Source organism: Cebidichthys violaceus, unplaced genomic scaffold, assembly GCF_023349555.1.
Source record: "Cebidichthys violaceus isolate CVI_PGR_0920_01 unplaced genomic scaffold, fCebVio1.0.p SCAF_45, whole genome shotgun sequence".
NCBI lineage: Eukaryota > Metazoa > Chordata > Actinopteri > Perciformes > Stichaeidae > Cebidichthys > Cebidichthys violaceus.
Window position 1 is genome coordinate 595,001 of NW_027176650.1, and position 15,000 is coordinate 610,000.

Below are 15,000 nucleotides of genomic sequence, written 5' to 3' on the forward strand. Positions count from 1 at the left end.
GCCGCCCGCCGCTCCGCCTCCGACACCAGAGAGCTCAGGTGGGCCTCCCGAGTCTCCACGCTCACGACTAGGACAGGAAACACACACACACACACACACACACACACACACACACACACACACACACACACACACACACACACACACACACAGAGAGCATTTAATGCACTGTTTTCAACTAAGGTACGGTGCATTAAGGTGCACTCAGATGTCTGTCATGAGTTTTTTGTCAGTGCATCTTTTTTAACGAACATAAAGAATAAATCCTTCATGGTTCAAGGAACGCGGCGACCCTGAGGACTCGTGGTCTGACTGGAGAGCGTCGTGCCTCCGGCTCACATAAAGGAACAGTTTGTGGAGGAGTTGGAGGCTGAAGGTTCAGCTCTGTCAAGGCTGAAGCGCAGACATCCTTTATATCAGACGAGTCCACGTGATGAGAGCTGGACGAGAACAAATCAAGAACAGAAACACTGATGGAAAAGAGTCTCTGAACACGTGACGCTGGCCGTCCACGAGGAGGCGGGGCTGTGAGAGGAAACACGGCAAAAAAATAGAAAAGAAAATACGGCAAAATAAATGTTTTGTCGTATCCGACTACTTCCTGCTCTCTCACTGCAAACTTAGAGGCTCCAGCTATTCTCACAATCAATCAATTGATGACAGTCTTCAAAGTGACAGAACATGTTGAAGTCACCCTTTAACCTGCTACCTGTTCACACAGGTGCTGCCTCTCTTCGTGTGCAGCTTTTAATAATAATACAAACATAATATCACTGCAGCCCGATCTTCATCGGACTCTGTGAACCGTAAACACGATGAAGAACCACAACGTTGATTTAGGATGTGAACGTCAACCTTCATGAATAAAGATCAACTATTCTGTTCACGGTTGTCAGTTCCTCTTTGGCCATCGATCACAACACCACGAGAAGTGACGAACTGGTTCAAACTGAAAGGACAGAAACCAAAGACGCTCTCTGGAGAGCGTCTGGTTTACGTCCCGCTTATTTCCCAGCGACGGTTCATTGAGTGCCGTGTGAGCGTCAGGACCATAGAGAAAGAAGGAGGCGAGGTTTCAAGGTTTGTGTTTGTCAACACGTCTCTACAGCGAGACGCTCGTCCTCCTCCGGTACCGAGCTGGAACGTATAAATATGGAAATATACAGAAGAGACAACATATGCATCAAAGAAGACACACAAACAGAAGGGACCGAACAACATCCTCAACGTTCTCCGGAACGTTCTCTAGCTCTCCGCTGTAGGAGGGGGGCTATGACAACGGTGTCCAACTAGAGGGTCCCTTTATACCACATGTAAGTAAAGCCTCAGCGTTAGAGGGTCCCTTTATACCACATGTACATGTACGTAAAGCCTCAGCATTAGAGGGTCCCTTTATACCACATGTACATGTACGTAAAGCCTCAGCATTAGAGGGTCCCTTTATACCACATGTACATGTACGTAAAGCCTCAGCATTAGAGGGTCCCTTTATACCACATGTACGTAAAGACTCAGCGTTAGAGGGTCCCTTTATACCACATGTACGTAAAGACTCAGCGTTAGAGGGTCCCTTTATACCACATGTACGTAAAGACTCAGCATTAGAGGGTCCCTTTATACCACATGTACATAAAGCCTCAGCGTTAGAGGGTCCCTTTATACCACATGTAGATGTACGTAAAGCCTCAGCATTAGAAGGTCCCTTTATACCACATGTACGTAAAGACTCAGCGTTAGAGGGTCCCTTTATACCACATGTACGTAAAGCCTCAGCATTAGAGGGTCCCTTTATACCACATGTACGTAAAGACTCAGCGTTAGAGGGTCCCTTTATACCACATGTACGTAAAGACTCAGTGGAGAGATGGAGTCAGAAATGATTGGTTCAGAGGTTGAGACTCAAATACTGAGAATAAATGTTATTCAAAACATGTATTTCATCCTCCTTAATTCTTGATATCTTTGGAAACATTTGCATCGATGTTAACACTTCAGCTGACATTCAAAACATGTGACCAGGAGATCAGTATTAAAGCTTTCTAGTCACGATCCCTGATGATGCTGCAACAAATCTGTAGGAATCAGCGAGAGGAGAGCTAGTTAGCGTTAGCTGTTAGCAACAAAGCTAACTGCAGGGCAACATTCAGAACAACCAGACACGTAGACGTATTGTAATGTAATTATTTCCCATAATTCTGCACATATTAATCATAGTAACCAGCACAGAGCTAACAGCTAACGGCTAACAGCTAATGTACGGAGGTTCCATTCAGTTACATTGTGGTGCGTTCAAGCTCCAAACAGTAAAAATTTGTATTGAGCGAACTAATGATGTGTTCACATGTAATCTGTAAAATGTAGTTTTGGTGATATACTTGAATAAATCCAGTAGTTTGAAGGAGATGTTTTCACATGAATATGAAATAGATATTAGAGATGAATTATGATGTTTAACTTCATAACACGAGCTATAAGAACATTATTATACATCATTAAAACTAATAAAGACCCTAGAAAATGTTTAATAAAAGCAAATATTCAAATAGAAACACATTAATTTATTTCCTAATCATTTCAGTTGTGTTTTTATACACAAATAACCACATGTATCTATTAATAAGTCTACACTCTATTTGTTAAGTGAATCTGGTAAGGAGAACTTCAGTTACTGGCTCAGGTAAAAAGAGTTTTGGTGAATGCTGACCAGCCTCCTGACCCACCCCCCCCCACAATGTTATTAAGCTGGAGGTGTCACTTCCTGCCTGTCAGAGCCCCGTTAGCTGCTAACGGCTGCTAACGGCTGCTAATTGAAAAGGCTGTAAATTAACAGGCTCCTCACACAGAAGGACATTGTCTGACTGACTAAATATAAACCCACCACTCCCAGGGGGCCCCATGAAGTTACACACACACACACACACACACACACACACACACACACACACACACACACACACACACACACACACACACACACACACACACACACACATACTGAAACAAACCACCTGACAGAATACTGTGTTGTTATTGGTCTTTGATTCGTTGTGAGCTACTTTGGTAGAGAGCAGGTTTTTAAAGTAAGATGTTATGAAGCCTTGAGTTCGGTGATTTTGCCGTCGCCATCTTGGATTATGGCAGTCGCCATGTTTTTCACAACCAGTTTCCATGGATACATTATTAACTGTAGTCACATTACTGCTTTTGTGATCATTATTATTGTACTATATCCACTATATCTTACCAGCAGTCAAATCCACATAACACGATGTTTTCAATATGAAGCAGAGGATAGACAGGTTGGTGTATATTAAAGAGCCGTGTTGTAATGACTCTCACTGCCTGAAGGGGGCGACAGAGACGACTCAGCTGCATGTGTACTTATATTCAAGTCAAATACATTTAAACTGTTCTGAATACTTCCTCCAACAACTAAAGTCTACTTCAAGTTTTTAAACTTTATTTATAATTTCTTACAACTTTAAGTTGTCAAAGAGATTTCTTTACCTTAAAAAAGAACACACACACACACACACACACACACACACACACACACACACACACACACACACACACACACACACACACACACACACACACACACACACACACACACACAGTGATTTACTTGGCTCTGGAGGAATGACATAAACAGAGAGCAGCCGGCCCCAGGAGGGAAAACAGCAGCAGTGTGTTGACTCTGTTTGTTTACAAGGATGGGATTGTACCTCCACCCAGAGACCCCCCCCCTCCCCATCACCCCCCCAACAATAAATCACTTAGCTGTAATTGCCCCGGCGTTACATGCATCATTGGAAAAGTTAAACCATTATACGACAAACCTCGTTAAAGCCGTTCAGAGGGGAGTCACGCAGGACTGTAAAGTGACCACTGTTTAACACACACACACACACACACACACACACACACACACACAGTGCTACAGGGGCTAATGGGGGTTTTAGTATGAAGGTAAGAACCACCTGTCTTTGGAGGGTTGATGGAGGACAACCAGGAGACTGATGGAGGGAAAAACTGTGTGTGTGTGTGTGTGTGTGTGTGTGTGTGTGTGTGTGTGTGTGTGTGTGTGTGTGTGTGTGGCAAGAGGAAGGGGGGGGGGATAGCGGACTCATTCAGGTAGAGGAGACCCAGACTGGCCTGCAGACACAAACACAGACCCTGTCTGATCCACAGCATCACGCTGTTCAGCACACACACACACACACACACACACACACACATACATACACATACACATACACATACACATACACATACACATACACACATACACATACACATACACATACACATACACACACACACACACACACACACACACACACACACACACACACACAGTGTAGTGTAGAAACAAACACAGGACTTTCACCAGCAGTCCGTTGGTGAAACCAGATCAACGTTCACTTCATTCACTTTACTTTAGTGACGTCGACTTTAACCCAAAATCAGCATCTTTTACTAAACTAACCACACAGGTCTGTTGTAGAAGCAAACCTAAAGATGAAGTAAACCTAAAGATGAAGTAAACCTAAAGATGAAGTAAACCTAAACCTAGAGATGAAGTAAACCTAAAGATGAAGTAAACCTAAACCTAGAGATGAAGTAAACCTAAAGATGAAGTAAACCTAAACCTAAAGATGAAGTAAACCTAAACCTAAAGATGAAGTAAACCCAAAGATGAAGCAAACCTAAACCTAAAGATGAAGTAAACCTAAAGATGAAGTAAACCTAAACCTAAAGATGAAGTAAACCCAAAGATGAAGTAAACCTAAACCTAAAGATGAAGTAAACCTAAACCTAAAGATGAAGTAAACCCAAAGATGAAGCAAACCTAAAGATGAAGTAAACCTAAAGATGAAGTAAACCTAAACCTAAAGATGAAGTAAACCTAAACCTAAAGATGAAGTAAACCTAAACCTAAAGATGAAGTAAACCCAAAGATGAAGCAAACCTAAAGATGAAGTAAACCTAAAGATGAAGTAAACCTAAACCTAAAGATGAAGTAAACCTAAACCTAAAGATGAAGTAAACCTAAAGATGAAGTGAACCTAAAGATGAAGTAAACCTAAACCTAAAGATGAAGTAAACCTAAACCTAAAGATGAAGTAAACCTAAAGATGAAGTAAACCCAAAGATGAAGTAAACCTAAAGATGAAGTAAACCTAAAGATGACGTAAACCTAAACCTAAAGATGAAGCAAACCTAAAGATGAAGTAAACCTAAAGATGAAGTAAACCTAAACCTAAAGATGAAGTAAACCTAAACCTAAAGATGAAGTAAACCTAAAGATGAAGTAAACCTAAACCTAAAGATGAAGTAAACCTAAACCTAAAGATGAAGTAAACCTAAAGATGAAGCAAACCTAAAGATGAAGCAAACCTAAAGATGAAGCAAACCTAAAGATGAAGCAAACCTAAAGATGAAGCAAACCTAAAGATGAAGTAAACCTAAAGATGAAGTAAACCTAAACCTAAAGATGAAGTAAACCTAAAGATGAAGTAAACCTAAAGATGAAGCAAACCTAAAGATGAAGCAAACCTAAAGATGAAGTAAACCTAAAGATGAAGTGAACCTAAAGATGAAGTGAACCTAAAGATGAAGTGAACCTAAAGATGAAGTAAACCTAAAGATGAAGTAAACCTAAACCTAAAGATGAAGTAAACCTAAACCTAAAGATGAAGTAAACCTAAACCTAAAGATGAAGTAAACCTAAAGATGAAGCAAACCTAAAGATGAAGCAAACCTAAAGATGAAGTAAACCTAAAGATGAAGCAAACCTAAAGATGAAGTAAACCTAAAGATGAAGTAAACCTAAACCTAAAGATGAAGTAAACCTAAAGATGAAGTAAACCTAAAGATGAAGCAAACCTAAAGATGAAGTAAACCTAAACCTAAAGATGAAGTAAACCTAAACCTAAAGATGAAGTAAACCTAAAGATGAAGTAAACCTAAAGATGAAGTGAACCTAAAGATGAAGTAAACCTAAACCTAAAGATGAAGTAAACCTAAACCTAAAGATGAAGTAAACCTAAACCTAAAGATGAAGTAAACCTAAAGATGAAGTAAACCCAAAGATGAAGTAAACCTAAAGATGAAGTAAACCTAAAGATGAAGCAAACCTAAAGATGAAGTAAACCTAAAGATGAAGTAAACCTAAACCTAAAGATGAAGTAAACCTAAACCTAAAGATGAAGTAAACCTAAACCTAAAGATGAAGCAAACCCAAAGATGAAGCAAACCTAAAGATGAAGCAAACCTAAAGATGAAGTAAACCTAAAGATGAAGCAAACCTAAAGATGAAGTAAACCTAAAGATGAAGTAAACCTAAACCTAAAGATGAAGTAAACCTAAAGATGAAGTAAACCTAAAGATGAAGTAAACCTAAACCTAAAGATGAAGTAAACCTAAACCTAAAGATGAAGTAAACCTAAAGATGAAGTAAACCTAAAGATGAAGTGAACCTAAAGATGAAGTAAACCTAAACCTAAAGATGAAGTAAACCTAAACCTAAAGATGAAGTAAACCTAAAGATGAAGTAAACCCAAAGATGAAGTAAACCTAAAGATGAAGTAAACCTAAAGATGACGTAAACCTAAACCTAAAGATGAAGCAAACCTAAAGATGAAGTAAACCTAAAGATGAAGTAAACCTAAACCTAAAGATGAAGTAAACCTAAACCTAAAGATGAAGTAAACCTAAAGATGAAGTAAACCTAAACCTAAAGATGAAGTAAACCTAAAGATGAAGCAAACCTAAAGATGAAGCAAACCTAAAGATGAAGCAAACCTAAAGATGAAATAAACCTAAAGATGAAGTAAACCTAAAGATGAAGCAAACCTAAAGATGAAGTAAACCTAAAGATGAAGCAAACCTAAAGATGAAGTGAACCTAAAGATGAAGTGAACCTAAAGATGAAGTGAACCTAAAGATGAAGTGAACCTAAAGATGAAGTAAACCTAAAGATGAAGTAAACCTAAACCTAAAGATGAAGCCAACCTAAAGATGAAGTAAACCTAAAGATGAAGTAAACCTAAACCTAAAGATGAAGTAAACCTAAACCTAAAGATGAAGTAAACCTAAAGATGAAGTAAACCCAAAGATGAAGTAAACCTAAAGATGAAGTAAACCTAAACCTAAAGATGAAGTAAACCTAAACCTAAAGATGAAGTAAACCTAAACCTAAAGATGAAGTAAACCTAAAGATGAAGCAAACCTAAAGATGAAGCAAACCTAAAGATGAAGCAAACCTAAAGATGAAGCAAACCTAAAGATGAAGTAAACCTAAAGATGAAGCAAACCTAAAGATGAAGTAAACCTAAAGATGAAGTAAACCTAAACCTAAAGATGAAGTAAACCTAAAGATGAAGTAAACCTAAAGATGAAGCAAACCTAAAGATGAAGCAAACCTAAAGATGAAGCAAACCTAAAGATGAAGCAAACCTAAAGATGAAGTAAACCTAAAGATGAAGTAAACCTAAAGATGAAGCAAACCTAAAGATGAAGTAAACCTAAAGATGAAGTAAACCTAAACCTAAAGATGAAGTAAACCTAAACCTAAAGATGAAGTAAACCTAAAGATGAAGCAAACCTAAAGATGAAGTAAACCTAAAGATGAAGTAAACCTAAAGATGAAGCAAACCTAAAGATGAAGCAAACCTAAAGATGAAGTAAACCTAAAGATGAAGTAAACCTAAAGATGAAGTAAACCTAAAGATGAAGCAAACCTAAAGATGAAGTAAACCTCAAGATGAAGTAAACCTAAAGATGAAGTAAACCTAAAGATGAAGTAAACCTAAAGATGAAGTAAACCTAAAGATGAAGTGAACCTAAAGATGAAGTAAACCTAAAGATGAAGTAACCAACCAACCATTTAATAGATCTACGAGGAACAACCTGTGGTCTCCACTTATTGGTGATTTTATAAAGAAGGTTAATTCGTTTTTAGATGTTTTACAAACAGGAAGTGTTGAAAATCTTCATTTGAGTAAATATTTATCAGCCAAATCAAATAGTTCACAGGATATTTAACTTTAATTTCTTCATAACACATGTAATACTTGACTTCTTTCTTTACAGGGTTTGTATGAAGGTGATAAAGTAGTTCATGAATATGAGATTTGAGTTTACACATAACTATAAACCCTCCTGGTCACAGCGGAGGTTACTTTATGGAGTTTTGTCGGTTAACTGGTTGATTCCTCACAGCTCCTGTAGTTTGTTCTTCTTCTGGTGTTTCAGAGAGTAATGAAACCAGCAGCATGTTGAGCATCAGACTGCTCAAAGCAACCAGAACTAGTTCAGAATCTTCTCTCCGCTTCTAACAGACGCTCACTGGCTTCTCTTCACGGATCAACAACAACAGAGCACAGAAGAGCTGAACCGCTTCCTGCCACAGCGCCCCCCTCAGGCCGCAGACTGAACTACAGGTACTCACAGTGAGGGCTCTCCTTGCCGCCGGCCTTCAGCAGCAGCTTGGCGATGGGCGTGTTGTTGGTCATGATGGCGATGTCCAGCGGCGTCAGGCCCTGGCTGTTGGGGGTGTTCAGGTCCAGCTCCTCGGCCGAGAACTGGTAGAGGAGGATCTGCACCGTGTCCAGGTCCTGCTGCTCCACGGCCTCGAAGAGACAGTCGCCGCCCTGCATGGTCTGCATGGAACATCCGATTAATAACTTTTAACTATAAACTATATTTATACTTGTCTGTGATATCGTTGTAACTGTGACACATCTCGTCTTTGAGAGATTTCATGTTACACATTCATCGTATTCTTCCTCATCATCATCATCATCCTCCTCCCCCGTCTGCCTCTTTTTCATGTCTGCTGTTGTGAGTGGTCTGTAAATGTCAGCACACACACACACACACACACACACACACACACACACACACACACACACACACACACACACACACACACACACACACACACACACACACACACACACACACACACACACAGCAGGACCTGTGACACTCGTCACACTCGATGAATCTCAGAGACCAAATGTTTCTCAGCGCAGCAGGAAGGACGCGATGATGACGACGATGAAGAGTGAGAAGTGCTCCAGTGACACGAACACGGAGCGAGAGGAACGAAGACGAGGAGGAACCCGGTTTGACGATGAAGAGGGACAGAACCAGGTCTTTATTGATCCTTCACGAGACACGAGCAGAAGGACGAGGTTTCCCTCCAGAATTTGATCCAACAAACTCTTCATTTCCTGCTTCACAATAAAAGCCTTAAAACAAAGGATTGTTATCAACACTAGTCCTCTTATTAATGCTGTTTGTCCTTCAACTGTGACGATAATTAAGAACAGAATCCACATTCCTTTATTGTTATATGTCAACAAATATATAAATACAATATTTAAGTTTAGTAAACAAAGTATCTTTGGTTTTTGCATCGTTTAAATTAGTCAACTGGAGGTGTGAGATGATGATGATGATGATGATGATGATGATGATGAGTCCGTAAAGACTCACCGAGGCTTTGCGGAGGCGGTCCGTCTTGCCAAAGAAGTAAGCGTCTTCAAACGAGGAGGTGCTTCCTCTCAGCTTCTCCGACAGGTTCCTGTAGAGCCGCTTGGCGGCGCTCGGAGAGGCCGGACCACCGGGACACTTCCTGGTCTGAGACAACTGAAGGTTCTGCATCTGCTGGGTCATGACGCCAGGGAGGCGTCTGCAGAGGCGGGGGGGGGGGGGGGGGGGGGGGAGTAGAGGAGAAAGAGGAAGTAGAGGAAATAGAGGGGGAGGAAGTGGAAGTAGAGGAGGAAAAGGAAATAGAGGGGGAGGAAGTAGAAGTAGAGGAGGAAGAGGAGGAGGAAGAGGAAGTAGAGGAGGAAGAGGAAGAGGAGGAGGAAGAGGAAATAGAGGAGGAAGAGGAGGAGGAATAGGAAGTAGAGGAGGAAGAGGAAGAGGAGGAGGAAGTAGAAGAGGAAATAGAGGATGAAGAGGAAGTAAAGGAGGAAGAGGAAGTAGAGGACATAGAGGAGGAAGAGGGGGAGGAAGTGAACGTAGAGGAGGAAGAGGAAATAGAGGGGGAAAAGGGGCAGGAAGTGGAAGTAGAGGAGGAAGAGAAAGAGGAGGAAAAGGAGGAGGAGGTAGCGGAGGAAAAGGAGGAGGGCGTAGAGGAGGAAGTAGAGGAGGAAGAGGAAGTAGAGGAGGAAGTAGAGGAGGAAGAGGAAGAGGAAATAGAGAAGGAAGAAGTGGAATTCGAGGAGGAAGAGGAGGAAGTAGAGGAGGAAGAAGTGGAAGAGGAAGAGGAAACTGAGCAGGGTCAGCACGAATCACAGATCCACTACGGTCCGTTACGTCTCTATTATCATAGATTCAGCTTCAGCTTTCAAACCACAAACTAACGACACAGTAAACAAACTTACGTGTTTAATCCGGACTAAACTAAGTCCTGAAGGAACCTAGTGGGTTAAAACAACATTTCATCTCCCAAACAACAAGCTGGTTGTGTTTGGGAGATGAAAGGATGGAAGAACATCAGTCAGCACCTGTTCCTCTGTTATCGTGTTATTAGTTTAATAACTATAATAGTTAATATGATTATAACTCTGTGACTGGATCAAAGGGCTTCAACCTCGGCTGTCTTCAGCTCTCACAGTCAGTAAAGTAAAGCTCCAGAAGCTCAACGACCTCCTCTCGCCTGAATGCGACTCTGACCACGGAGACGTTCGAGTCGGGCGGCGAGCAGCTAACGGTGCCAACGATGCTAACCATGCTAACGGTGGCGACAGGAGGAGGATCAAAGCTTTGTAAAAGAAAACACACCTGCAGCGCTAAGATGCTAATCGCTGCTTCACCTGATTGTTCTGCTCTCAGCTCGCTCCCTCTGCGCTCAACGTGATCTCACATTCATTATATTAAAGTCTGAAGATGCATTCAATGCTCAAATTCAGGAGTCATCCTCTGCTTCATGAGTTAAAGCTGCATTCTCTCTAGTGTCCACCAGGGGGCGACTCCTCTGGTTGTATAGAAGTCTAGTCTAAAATGACTCTACTTCTCTCTTGATTTATTCCCTCAGTAAACATTGTAAACATGAGTTTATGGTCTCAATCTCTAGTTTACAGTCTTCTTCAATACAGCATGATGTTCATTTAGTACATTATGCTCCATTTAGAGTCAAACAGACCATAAAGCAGGGGATGATTTAGGGGCGGGGCTACACGCTGATTGACAGGTCTCTACCAGAGACGTATACGGCGTCTCTACGTCACTCCTCCTCAGTCCACATATGGTCACTTCCTGTTCACTACTGTCTATATAAAGACACTTCTATCTATGTCTATATAAACACACTATACCATCTATATAAACACACTACTGTCTATATAAACACACTACTGTCTATATAAACACACTACCGTCTATATAAACACACTACCGTCTATATAAACACACTACTGTCTATATAAACACACTACCGTCTATATAAACACACTACCGTCTATATAAACACACTACTGTCTATATAAACACACTACCGTCTATATAAACACACTACCGTCTATATAAACACACTACCGTCTATATAAACACACTACCGTCTATATAAACACACTACCGTCTATATAAACACACTACTGTCTATATAACGTGTTTGCTGGGTGGTGCATTAAGAGAATATCAGTTCACAGATCTGTGTGAACATCTGAGCCAGTTAAACATAATTGGTTCCCAGGGTACAAATTGATCCAATCATCAATCCCATCACCCACACACCCACACACACACACACACACACACACACACACACACACATCTCCAGGTCCCAACAATAAAGCTTTACATTATTAAAAAGGAGGTAATTGCTTTTATAATTGTTCCGAACATTTCACTGTCTGACAGGAAATACCCAGCAGACATCTGGAGCAGTGTGATGTCATCGTTAGTGGAAACACTGTATTCTACAAAATATACAATAATACAATATTAATATTATGAATAATAATAACATTATGAATAATAATAATAATATAATAATATTGTGCTTCCTACGTCGATAAAGTGTGAAGATTCTCTCATTTAGCGACTCGCCGGTTAGCTAGTTAGCTAGCTAGCGTTAGCTTGCTACTTCCACCATGTGTTAACGGTGATTGAGCTGAAGTTCAGCTTCTACAGTCTCTGAAGACGCCGGCTCTGCTCCCGGCAGAGGGGAGGGACCGCCGGGTAAATATCTGGTAATCAGTCAAATCTATTTTGCTGCTGTAGTTATTATGATTATTATGATTATTATTAGTGTTAACCCTTCGTCAGGAGGTGGGCGTGGCTTCATCTCTCTGTCATGACGGACCGGTTTACATTTTAAAGCTTCACCAGCTGTGATTGACAGCTGCCTTAGAGACTCCTCGGCTCTGATGTTGTTTTTCTTTGATAACACATATTGATATATCCTCACACACACACACACACACACACACACACACACACACACACACACACACACACACACACACACACACACACACACACACACACACACACACACACACACACACACACACACACACACCAGAGCACCAAATGTGGATTCATCCGCCGCTGAAAATAGTCCCCAACAAAGTCCCTGTCTCCCGTTGTTTGCTTGATGAAAACCAAAGTGAGCAGATGGTGACACTAAACATTCGGGAGGTTCAGGTTCACTCAGTCCTCTAAATCACAGCTGGAGGTAAGTTAAACTACAGGTAACCATGGCAACAGGACTGGTTAAACAAAACCAACCACAAGTTAAAGTGACTACGAACAAGACGTTGAAATAACTACCCTTTACATAGTTACTCCACTGCTTCCTCAAGTGATTTTCCCACAACTATGGTGCTGCTTTGGTGGATGTCTCTAAACACTACAATACCCATAAGTCTCAGCTGCTGTTGCTATGGCGAAGATGCCAGTCAGAGGAGTGAATCAGAGCTTTAGCTTCATTGAAGAACAGGTGAAAAAACACTGCTTTATCAGATGTGTTTGTCACCGAAATGCACCATGGGAGTTGTAGTTGACAGATTTTTGTGACAAATATTGTTCCCTCTGGACATGAAGCTGAGATCAGGACACCTGTTTGTTCAACTGTGACATCAGGGCAAGGATGCAGGTGTGTGTGTGTGTGTGTGTGTGCGCTCACCTGTCGAGGCTGAGTGAGGACCGGGGGATTCCCGTGTATAACAGGGGCTTCAGGTCTTTGATCAGAGCATCTCCTGCAGCTCTCTGGTTCCACCTCTGAGCCAACCGAGAGATTCTACTGTCCGACCTGAGGCACACACACACACACACACACACACACACACACACACACACACACACACACACACACACACACACACACACACACACACACACACACACACACACACACACACCAGGGATGGATGAGAACCTGAGGACAATAGGTCCACACTGAAGAGAGAAGACGAGTTTGTTTCCAGGTGAACTCACACCAGAGAGGAAACGGATGAAGAAGAAAAATGAAGAAGTTCTAAGACCTTCTGTCCACCTTCCTCCTCACGTTCACGCTTCAAACATTCAAACGTTAGAACAAAATCCTTTCTTTTGTGTTTCATAAGAAGCTCCTCGTGTCCAAACCGTCCCCAGAGACTCTTCACAGCCTCGCTAACAGACGCTTCATCAAGCGCTTCCTGTTCCTTCCACCGACGGACTGGAAGCTGCAGTCTGACTTCACGCTGGATGGACTGCAGCAAAAAACTCAACCAAGCAAAGAGGAGACACGCGGCTCCCGGTAGACCAGGGACCCCCAACGGGTGGACGATCCACCAGAACACCAGACAACATCGACTCTGCTCTGAAGAACAGAACCGGAGCAGGTGAGACACCTGTCGATCCAAACTGTGGCTCAAAAGTTGCACAAAAAAAAAATGTCCACAGATTTAAATTAAGTGAAGAACTCTGTCAGTAGAACTAGGAAGAGCGAGGAAGTACACCAGGCTGTTCAGCAGCAGATCTAGCCAGCGTCTGAGTCTCCTCCGCTGGGTTGAATCTCTCCGTCTGATGACTCCTGGCTTCCTCCTCCGGAGCTCCGCTGCATTATCTCCAGCAGCGCCCCAGATGTGAGGCTCGATCCTGGGCACGCGTGAGCGAGAGAGAGAGCCTCCTGCTCTGGAGCTCCGGATCTGGCTGAATGAACACCTGTTCACCGGCAGCTGAACGCATCGCGACACACACACACACACACACACACACACACACACACACACACACACACACACACACACACACACACACACACACACACACACACAGCAGGAGAGTGAATGGGTGGTTAAGAGAGAGAAAGAGAGAGAGAGACAGAGAGAGAGAGAGAAAGAGAGAGAGACAGAGAGAAAGAGAGAGAGACAGAGAGAAAGAGAGTGAGAGACAGAGAGCGAGAGACAGAGAGAAAGAGAGAGAGACAGAGAGAAAGAGAGCGAGAGACAGAGAGAAAGAGAGAGAGACAGAGAGACAGAGAGAAAGAGAGCGAGAGAGAGACAGAGAGAAAGAGAGCGAGAGATGTTTGAGAAGAGGAGGCGGATAGCAAGGCTTGATGTGTGTGTGCATATGTTGGTGTGCCTAATCAAAGGCACACACACACACACACACACACACACACACACACTGGTGGAGGAGGGGCAGCGGTGGCTTCAGGCTTTGAAAACACAGAACAGGAGATTAAATTCAGTGAGATGCTCGTAGAGGAAGCGACGGACCGCTGCAGAGAAGAAATAAATATATAAAAAAAGAGAAAGTAATAAAATACAGGATGTGGTAATCGGAGTCATTTGGCGTCCCTGTAGAGGGCAACGGGGGGGGGGGGGGGCTGAGTCACGGCTTCCTGCTTCACAGCTGAAACATGGATTCATTATGATGTTCAATGATTCTGATGCTAACATTTGTCTTATTGATAATCTTCATTGTTCCCGTTCTACTGCAGCAGCTGATGATCATCTCTTTAAACAGAGAAGACTGAAACATACAGAA

General features: G+C 42.1%; 1 protein-coding gene across 4 annotated transcripts in view; it reads right to left on the reverse strand.

Annotated features, from left to right (window-relative positions):
- The window catches only part of ankfn1a (ankyrin repeat and fibronectin type III domain containing 1a), a 54,581-nt gene that overhangs the window by 20,607 nt on the left and 18,974 nt on the right, over positions 1 to 15,000 (reverse strand). For 3 of the 4 annotated variants that reach the window (XM_068729261.1, XM_068729260.1, XM_068729263.1), the window contains exons 1-5: positions 13,465 to 14,370; positions 13,154 to 13,279; positions 9,511 to 9,706; positions 8,459 to 8,669; positions 1 to 67 (exon numbers count right to left, since the gene is read on the reverse strand). The exon at positions 1 to 67 is cut by the window's left edge and continues 128 nt beyond it. In XM_068729261.1, the coding sequence (XP_068585362.1) occupies positions 1 to 67; positions 8,459 to 8,669; positions 9,511 to 9,706; positions 13,154 to 13,279; positions 13,465 to 13,589 (725 nt within the window). In that variant the 5' untranslated portion in view covers positions 13,590 to 14,370. Of the gene's footprint in view, positions 68 to 8,458; positions 8,670 to 9,510; positions 9,707 to 13,153; positions 13,280 to 13,464; positions 14,371 to 15,000 lie in introns of those variants that run through there. The other variant, XM_068729262.1, reaches the window with a different exon arrangement.